Raw genomic sequence first — 10,442 nt, forward strand, 5'->3', positions numbered from 1 at the left:
GTGAAGCACAAGCCTTTTCAGTCTGTTAAGATGCTCAATAGATAAACACTGAAGCATGCGAGATGTAAGCAAAAGCTAAGCTGGTAGAGTATTTACAGTCATGGACATTATTCTTTATGAAATTAGCTTTTAAATGTGCTGTTTGAACAGTTGTTTTTTGTAAGTTTACAGATTAATATGAATCTAGAAAAGCAATTTTCTTGAATTAATCATGACAGTTCATCAGGACAGTAACTGATGCAGCAGCTGCAAGATATGAAATTTCCTGCATGAATGTTATTGTCCATTTGAATATCTGTTTCTAAGCAGCATCACCTCTGATTATTGCAGTTATCGTTCTTGTTTTCTACAGACATTCTTTATGAACTTTGAACTGTCCTTTTGATGACAGTAAACATAGATGTGCTGTATGCACTGAGATGCATGGCGCATCTACAGAAAGGAGCTCACATGAGATGATGGATTAATAGTTGATTAGTGGCCACACGGCTGCAGGCCCTCTGGGGAGCCGACCTGAGGCAGAGAGGCCACGCGATCACAGCACATTCCTGCGGCGACTGCGTGCATGCGACATCCTGCTCGGCTCTGCATAAAGTCAGGTTTTTGGAAGGTGACAAGCAAGACCTTAGCTGACTGCTTTTGGTATAGACATTTACATAGTTTATTCAAATTACGTCAAAAGAACCAGTTGAACGTTTGATCGGCGTGTGATTGATGACAGGTGAATTCGTTATGAATAATTCATCAAACCAACAGTAAGTTTCACTTGATTTATCTGATGACACTTTACAGTGCTTTGATTAATGGACTCACCAAGTTTAGTCAGAAAAACCCTAATGAAATTAGAATTTGAAATTTTTCTTTCATTTGAATAGCCTGCCGCTGCTGCAAAAAGCAAATCGATTCCTTTTGGGGTAGATAAAAGTTCAATGCATTTAACCACTTCAGTTTAACATTACACAAGATTATACAAAGCTCACCAATACACTGATTGATAGTTACACATCAGGCTATCTGCTCAGGAATAATCTACCTGTGTTAGCTGTTTTCTTACTCTGTTATTACGCACATAACTGCTACTGTACCCCGCCTTCTCTTTTTTTTTCTTCTTTTTTTTAGCAGCAGCCATAAAATCACATCACCAGAGACATTACTGTCTGAAAAATCAACATTAGTCACAGGGATCAGTTATCTGATCCGACTGTGAGGATTAGTCAACACGGGAAATGAGCAAGGGCTCTGTGAAGCTGAATGAGGGTTTACTGTTACACCTTTTGATTCCTGCTTAGGTGCATGAGACAGTATCATATGTCAAACACGGCTTTGTGCTATCAAAACAAACCAGGAAGCTGTCAAATTAATCTCAGCATGGCTGTCTGAGCACAAATCCCATGTTGTGAATGATAGCTGGGTAGGATCATCAAGCTAATATTAAAGTCTAAGGTACAAAGACACAAACAGATGACTCAAATAAAACGTGTGCGTGTTTCAGTGTGCATAACTGACAGCTTTCAGTCATTGTGGCCTTTGCAATTTCATTGTTACTCCTGTTTCAATGCATGTTTGCGCAGCTGTATCGGTGTTTACCACACTGAATGCGTGTTGAAACTGTAGATTTCATCTTGCGCAACATTAAACAGCGACTAACAAAACATTAGGTGAATAGAGCCTGGTTTGTGTTCGTTATTACGAAATCAAGATTAATGCAACTGATCAGTTAGTGAAATTGAGAAAGAGTAGGTTTAAAGTGCAGAAAGGTGAAACAGTAATGATTTGCTTAAATTATAGTAACAGTCAGTGTTTTTTATCAGCATGAAAAATGATGATTAAATTGGGGAAATAAATTTAATTCATTTTGTATTTTCTGAATAAAGAAGTTGAACTAATGAGGAGTTCAGTAGCACGTACGTATTTTGTTGCTTGTTGGGCTATGCTTAGTTGAAAAGAAGTTAGTTACTAAATGTCAACATCCATGCTGTTGATAGTATCTCTGGATTTAAATTCCTCAGTGTCCCCTTCTCAGAGGATCCTGAGCCTCTGCTGTCACTGTCAAGGCTCAGCAATGCCGAGATCTCATGAGGAACCTGAGGAAGGTTGGGTTACCTCAGAACCGACTCAGAAGGCACTACAGAGGATTGCCAAGGAGACCCAGAAAATCATTGGGATCCAGCAACTCCAATAGTGACATCTTCAAGCCCCACTGCCCAAACCGGGCCACCAACATCGTAGGGGACCAGTGAAGTGAAGCTGCTAAAAGACTTGAATAATATTGCATGTATATATTTGTGTGTGTTATTATATTATTATTATATATAAATATTTTATGTTTGCATTTGATTATTTATATGACAGTATTTAAGACTTTTATATTTATTAGTAGTAGTAGTATTTGTATTTGATTATTTATTGGGTTGTTTTTTTTAGCACAACCTAATAGCGGTGACCATGTGATAGTGGTACAATGACAGTAAAGTCTTATGTGATTTTAACCGGCATAAAGCCTTTATTACGAAATAATAAAGAAAACTCCTACTTCACACTAACAGTTGTTCTCTACGTTTTACTAATGTATGCCACTATGAAAGGTAATTTTTAAGTCTTTTTTTTTCCGTTTGTGTGTGTATTGTAGCCTGAAGACGCAGCTGTATTAATGCAGAAATTTCCAGCAACATTGAAGGCAGCATCAAAGCTCCGTTAAACCGTCGCGTGCAACAGCTTCACCGCGAAAATCTTATGTCACGTGACAAGAGAACTGCTGGAGACAGGTAAAAACCGCAGACACCAAAAAACATGCTGAGCTTTAAATTAATTAGTATTAAGGCTGGAGTAGAACTGTAATATTAGTCTGTTTGAATCAAATTAAGCGTTAACATGACTAAAAATAATCCAGCGTTAGCTTGCTACTTATATAATTACTGCATTAAGTTAAATTTAGCTAGTAAATGTATGTAGCTCTTACACATTACTCACTGTGTTTTAGTGTATTCAGGGCTGATGTAGAAACCGTCTTGCAGAGGTTGAGCTGAAGCCCAGTTCCTGACTTCTGTTTATTTTTTATTTTATTTATAGACTGTGCAGAGGTTATAAACAAAATGGCTGCTCACACCTATATCGCTATCTCTGAGCTGCATCCCAACATCTCTCATTCAGTGAGTTCAACTGATTTTTTTTTTAAACTTCATGTCCTTTATTTTCTTTTTTTTTTCTCCTACCCTAATGTAGCCCTGTGCATTTTCAGGCTTGTTTTAGCGAGTTTAATTAAAAAGTATAATGCACTCCCGTTGTCCTTGTAATGTTTTCCAGAAAGTGGCAGGCATCATCATTGGAAAAACTGACGTCAGAAGCTTCCCTGACAGAAAAAGTTCGTATCCTGGCTGTATCTCTATCAGTGCATCATTATTTTCAACATTCCTCCTCTGCATTTCAGTGTCTTGTACACCAGCGCCCTCTCCTGGTGGTGATTTTTAGGTTTCTTTTTTTCTCCGTTGAACTGCATCACTACACTAACCCTCCATTTCTGAAATACAGATATTGGTATGGACAGATTCACCTTTGGCTTCACTGTTAAAGACTCTCCGGACTTCTTCATCAACGTGAGCACTTGGGGAAATGATGCCTATGTCAACGGGCTGGCCAGCAGCTTCAACATTGGGGACTGTGGTGAGAAAGTCTCTCTCAAAGTTGTGTAGATTTCTTTTCCCGATTAAAGTAATTTTTTAATAAACTGAAATATTTTTAATGTATTTCTTGCCTATAGAAATTACATAATGATGCTTGGAAACAGAACTGCTTCTTTTTCTTCCTTTTCAGTCACAATTGAAAACCCTTTAGTTGCCACCAAAGACCTGGAGAAAGGAGATCGATTTTGTCCTGCAACACCGAGGTAATTTAGCATTTTAAGACAGATGGTATCTAAGAAGCATGTTCTCCTTACTGTGCTTTTAGGTAGCTGATGGCAAGTGAGGCAAACATAATGTAACACTGTGCAAAGCACGGTGTAACAGGGAGTAATGTGTAATGATAGCATCTGCTGTCTCAGCCACTACAGGCTGTTGGTGACGGAGGCTCATTCCCAGGTGTGTCTGTGTGCTGATATGGACACCATTGACAGACTGCTGCCATTGATTCACCTGCCTGTTAAGGACTCCAGAGATTTCTACTCTCTGGGAGACATAGTGGCCAACGGGCAAAAGCTGGATGGTTCGGTGATAAATATACTTGCTGCTGTAAAATCGGTAGGACACTTTAAGGCTTCAGTCGCTCAGTGTTACACAGGAGTTTGAGAAAAGTTCCTTTTTATGCACTTAAGGTTTTGTGTAGAGTGCTGAAAGCTGTTAATCACAAAGACTTTTTATTTACATATTTATTGTGCTGAAATTTTCATGAACCCACCTCACCTGCTTTTACTGAGGTTAGTGTTTTTTTCCTGTTTTTCTCAGAATGCTTTTCTATACATGCATGGACAAATCTGAGAACACTGCTGCAATGTGCAGTAAAGGCAATGAACATTACACTAACTAGGGAAATAAATATTTGAGTTCTTGAAAAATGACATGTATCAAGATTAACTTCACTCTGATGTCAAATGAAAATTTACTCTCAGTAGCTTAGCTTGCACTATTTAAAGATTAAAAAACTGCTGTCAATGTCTCTGTAAGATGATTATTTTTAAAAAATGTGGCCAGAATGTGGCATAAAATGTTGATTATTGAACTCATTTTTCTGGATTTTGTTTTGTGGCCAAATCCTGGCAGCTATATATTTACAGTTTAATTATTACAGTAGTTTTTATTCTATATTCAAATTCTCAGCAATCAAATAGGCAATGACCTTTCCAAAAGCCTTCCCAGTTTTCCATAATGGCATTTTAAAGACTCTTTAAGTGGGAAAGAAAACGTTCTCTCTTTCTATATTAGCGTGCAAAAGTTTTGTGCCACTGCTCATCGTCAGTCTTTAACACTGAACTCTCTTAGGCAGCTTTCCTTCGTTATGTAGTCAGCAACTGTTCTCCAGGCTTCTGGAAGGACTTTCAAAACTGGCTGCCGATTGTTCCATTGTTCATCAAGATGATCGCACACTGCTTTAATAATGTTGAGGTGGGGTCTCTGGAGAGGCCAGTCTGTGACTGATAGTGTTACTGATGATGATTTGAACCAGACATTTCAAATTCGTCTTTGTCACTCCAGAAGACCTGTTGGGCTTTTAGTCCAGTTCTTGTGTAATTTTCATACCTCAGCCTTTTCTCCATGTTTCCCTTCCTTAAGAATTGTTTCTTGACAGCGACACTTTCCTAGATTCTCAGATACTGTTCATCTGCTAAACATAGTTTTTGCCCCTCAGCTGTAAAAGGCCACCTGTTAGACACCCAAAGTTGTGAATGTGATAACTCAAAAACCAGGTAACACAGGATTTTGAAATTCATGCCATAGGTGCATCTACTAAAAATCTCATATGATCTCAAATCTCAGTGACGTCAACCTCCAGATTAAGGTCAGATGGTTAACTTCTCTGAAAATCATCTAGGATTTTCACATTGAACTGAAAGCCTGTGTTTATTTGTTCTGTAGCATCACAGGTTGTGTAAACTTAGTTTGACACTAAAGAAGAAATAAATAAACGATAACCAACCAAATTCTTATTGACCTGGTTTGACCCAGTGTGCTCAAAAATTTAGATTTCCAAAGACAATGCAATAAAGTAAAAAACGCTCAGTAGAAACATTTATAGCATGTTTACGTGCTTAGTAGATTCTTTGTCAAGTAACAGATTGCAATCATATAAACTTGAGTATATTAAATGTATTCATATTTTAAGAGGTGGTTTTCAGTTAGTAAAATATGTATTTTCCAACTTTGCTCCCACATTGATTAGATGGTGTTTGTTTGGTTTGATTTTTTCCTCTACCATAAACTGAACTATGGTGGAAAATAGTCTGTTAAAAGTTTCCTGAGCTGAAAAACAACTTTAACAAGAAAAGAGAGGGAGGGTTGTTAAAAAGTGGCTCGATGTTGGATTATTAAAGTCAGTCACGGAAAAGTCACATAACCTGTCAGAGAGACGCTGTGGTGGGAACCCTGATGTGTATGAGTGTGATGAGTGAGCGATCAAATAAGTTGAGTTTTCATTTACATCTTATAAATTGTCAATTAGCCTACACTGTGTCTGTGTTTGTGTGCGTGTGGTTTCATGGTGAATGGTTGTTGGTTTTGGAACATACCAGCTCACCATAATGGCCCCAAAGTTCACACACGGGCCAGACCCGCCCTGATCTCAGTGTCACATGAAAGGGAGATAGTGTGATAGGAACTTCAAGCGACCGTGTTTGCATTTTCAGATCGGAGACACAAAGCAGTTCACCACTTCAGACGGACGCAGAGGGCAGAGGCTGGAAGTGAGGCTCTTTGATGACTCCGTCTTATCCTTCCCCCTCGTCTGGTGTGTCAAAGGCATTTATTAATTTGGAAAATGAACGTAGATTTATTACTTCTGTTGCTTTTGTGCCATATTCCATCTTTACTGCCTTTTGTATCACCGCTGTGTCTCCTTAAGCGACCACAAATTTACATTAGCGATACAACGTCTTAGATTGCCCCTCTGAACTACATGTGTGTTTGATTTTTGACTGTGCTCTCCCCTGTGTGACTCCCTGACCTCTGTCTCACTCACAGCTGGGACAGAGAAGCCATTCAGCTCATGCAACCTCTGATACCCAGGGAGACGGGTAGGTTTGAGGGCTGCTGCTCTTTCTCCGCCGCAGAAATGAATCTTTATTTAACTGTTATTCCTGCCCGTCATGTCCCATTAGCATACTGTGCTGAAGACAAACACAGCGGTGGTTACCTGAGATCCAACCGCGTGTTTGCGTTTAAGATGGTTTTCTGTTGTTTCAACTGTTTTTCTTCATTCCAAGTGCTCTTCATAGCCGACGCGAAGATCAGCTTTGACAGCTTTCGCAGCGGCATGGTGGCAACTGTTAACTCGAAAAGCATTATCACTGTCAATCCAGGTAAGAGATCACAGCGGCACTTAAAAAAACACAGGCTCTGATAGAGATTTAAATGGTGTAACTGATTAAAACAAGACTGAAATGCTGGTTTTGGACAACCAATCAGTCATGGTAGACAGTGAAAGAAATGGAGCTTTCCTTCCTGCTGTGCAGGGAGAGAAACATGCTAGAGTCAATCATAATTTGTTTTCAGACACCCGAGAGGCCAGCCTGCTGTTCAGTTATGCTAAAGAAGTGTCAGAGTCTGGAGCTCTGGATCAAGATGACATGCCAGAGGATGTCCCTGGTAAGTTATAATGAGTTCCTGCCATGACTTCCCCATATTCATATAAGTCAGTCTGCTCATGTAAATGTAAAAGACTCTTTGAATTTGAGGCATCAGAAGCTGTTATTTCCCCTGCTTTTGTCTTGGATCTTTAAGCAAAAGATTATATTATATAAAATAATTATATTTTCAGTTACAGAGGGCATATAGGAAAGTTTAAAAGGTGAATGCAAGATGCTATTATCAAATCATAAAGTCATTTTCCCCACTTTTGGTAAATCCCCTAAAAAGAGCAAAACTAACAGGATCCGACAGACGAGTACGGCTAACTTGTGGCTTAGACCTCCATCACTGACCAGTGGTAGCACAGTCAGTTCAGCTCCTCATTAAAAGCACATTACCAAGCCACACAGTTACACTAGCTGCTGTTTTTCTAGCTGCTGTTTTTCTTCTTGAAAATGAAAACCAACAGTTCATTTATTTTATTTTTTTTCTCAGTCCACATAGAGACCTTCTGGTGTAAAGATTTTCAGGCTTTAAGAGTGTTTCCAGAGGAGGTATTTAGACTATGATGCCAATACATTTTTGATTTTGCCGTTCACTGAGACATGCGAGTGTGAGATCAAAAGTTTTAGCTTTAATTCCCCACATCTAGATGTGTTAAACAACATAGAAAATATGACTTACCAGTCCAAAAACATGTTTTCCCACCGATTAAATTGCTGAGGAGGAATTTCTTTCTTTAATATTTAGTATATCAGTATCCTGCCTCCTTTATTTTGCAGTGGAAACACATCAGGATTTTCTTTGTATAAAGACTGCAGACTGTGACAGTTTATTAAGTATACCTTGCTAGTAATTTGGTTGAACCCCATTTTCCTTCAAAACCACCGTAATTGTTGCTGGAAACGTTGCTCAGAGATTTTGGTCCATATCGAAATGACAACATCACACAGTTACTGCAGATTTTCCGGCATCACATCCATGGCAGGGCTCTAGACTAACTTTTTGCCATGGTTGCACTGAAGCTAGGCGCACTCAAATTTTCAACCGCATCGCTTAACACCACAGTTTTACATGTGCACTGTTTTGGGGGGAAATTGCAGTCCATACAGACAATATTCATTTGTAAATGATTAACTAACAATCTTGTGCTTAAAGTGCTTTGGCACTCTTTCGTCTTGATCATGTCTACATGCTTAAATGCATTAGGCTGCTGCCATGTGATTTGCTGATGTGTGCTAATGAGCTTTTGAGCAGGTGTACCTAAGAAAGTGCCCTTTAAGTACAAGTGCTGCTGTTTTGGTCTGCAGTAGAGTCCATCACCGACGTTTACACAGTGAGCCAGCTGATGCAGAAGGCCCGAGAGAATCCCGAGGCTTTATTTGGCATCACATATAGTTTCATCTCCAAGCTCGACCTCGACTCGTCTGCTTCAAAAGTCATCAAGACACGGTGGTAAATTCACACATTGTTTACTAACTATAACCATGACAGCCACTTCCTTGAACAAGAACAAAGAGCAGCTTATTGCTTTGTCTTTGCTTCAGCTCGAAATGCAAATTCCTGGTGACTGAGGACTTGAACAGCTGCACCAACCAGTTATGTCCAGGAAAGGGTCAGATTGTTTCAGCCACTACAGGCTTTGATCTCCTGGTGGACTTCACAGACCACACCGGCACTCTGCACGCCTGCAGCCTCAGGAGCCCAGTGGCAGAAAAGGCTCTGGGATGCACAGTAAGTATCAGTTCATAGAAAGACGATTCTCCAGTCTCAGTTCTAAACCTTGTGCTCCTACACCTGTGCTGTATGGCTCAGATGTCAGTTACAAAATTCTGTAAATATTCTTTATTTTGTAGCTATTGCTCAGATGAACCTCCACAATCCAGTAAATGAATGGCGGTGGTTGATAGCTTTGCCACATCACCTTTTCTGTTTGATCTGATTCAGACAGAGGAGTTCATCAGTTTGACTGATGGTGAGAGGACTGCAATGAAGTGGAAATTTCTTTTGGAGAGATGCAAAATATATGTGAAGGTACCTTAGCTTTTGATACCAAGCTGCAAAAGCTATTAGCTGTAAAAACAAAGTGTTGAAAAAAATCTCATGTGCTGTAGATCATTCCTTCTCCTAAGATGAAGAGTGGAATCAGGGGCATGGTCCTGAACTGCTCGCTGGCAGATCCAGGAGAGGTGAAGCAGCACATGTCTGCTCTGCTGCAGCAGCGCCTGTGATCAGCACCCTCACTCACAAGTTTCAGCTTCCTGCCTCACCTGCTGTTTGGTCTTTGGACTCACATGTTAACAAGAGGCTTTCATGCATGTGCACTTTGAGTTTTAATTATTACCAATTATTTATTAGGACTCCAGATTATTTAATGTATTTATGTAAAAATATTTATTTATAAACATGCTGCTAAGTTGTTTGACTTTAAAGCTGTTAAACTTCATCAGCTCCATGTTAATGTGTTATGTTTTACACTGCAACTTTTATGTTCCATTATATGAAAGCTAACGGGCAGTCTGGGTTCAAAACATCTCCAAATATGCACAAGTTAGACAATAAGCTGTGTTCTTCATGTTCTTCAGTCATTGGAGCCCCTAGAAGTGTGTGATACATACTTTTGAGGCATTTTTAAAGATAAGGTACTGCTCTGTTTAAAAAATTAAGTCAAGTTGACACCATTTAATCTCTGAATTTTATGCATTAGTTGATGAAAAGGTTTTTCTGTTCTTCAGACCAAGAGTCATAAAAATATAATGGATTTTCTGGTCTTTTGTTTTCTTTTTTTTAGCCTTCATTTGTCAAGTTTTCTAAAAAACTGCAAAACAAGGAACCAATCAAACCCAAACTTGGTGCATGAACATGCAGAATAAATATTGCCATACTTCTGCACACCTGCAGAGGGCAGTACTATTATATTACCAATAATCTGTACCCAACTCTCCAGTGATCCAAAAGTGACTTTTATTGATTGGATCAGTTTGTTGTCTCAGTGATATTAGTCATCAATGTGTTTTATAATTTCAACTCATTTTCACACCTCGTTTAAATTAGAATGAGCCATGATGTAGACACTGCTTAATTATACAGTGAAAGCACTTATACCGTAAACCATGAGTGTGTGTTTGTGTGGTGATAAATCTATAAAAATCTTAATTCATTTCGAAA

General features: G+C 39.0%; 1 protein-coding gene across 1 annotated transcript; it reads left to right on the forward strand.

The window, feature by feature from the left end:
• The first annotated feature begins 2,643 nt into the window (after positions 1–2,643).
• Positions 2,644–10,029, forward strand: meiob (meiosis specific with OB-fold). Its single transcript, XM_005721722.1, has 14 exons — positions 2,644–2,765; positions 3,070–3,149; positions 3,304–3,361; positions 3,529–3,660; positions 3,811–3,883; positions 4,040–4,235; positions 6,335–6,435; positions 6,669–6,721; positions 6,911–7,006; positions 7,200–7,292; positions 8,585–8,729; positions 8,822–9,008; positions 9,222–9,308; positions 9,389–10,029. The coding sequence occupies exons 2-14, from the start codon at positions 3,093–3,095 to the stop codon at positions 9,503–9,505; spliced, it is 1,395 nt and encodes a 464-aa protein (XP_005721779.1). The 5' UTR covers positions 2,644–2,765; positions 3,070–3,092; the 3' UTR covers positions 9,506–10,029.
• The last annotated feature ends 413 nt before the right edge of the window (positions 10,030–10,442 follow it).

This window comes from Pundamilia nyererei, unplaced genomic scaffold (assembly GCF_000239375.1).
Source record: "Pundamilia nyererei isolate P.nyererei 1_Seehausen unplaced genomic scaffold, PunNye1.0 scaffold00005, whole genome shotgun sequence".
NCBI classification, from domain to species: domain Eukaryota; kingdom Metazoa; phylum Chordata; class Actinopteri; order Cichliformes; family Cichlidae; genus Pundamilia; species Pundamilia nyererei.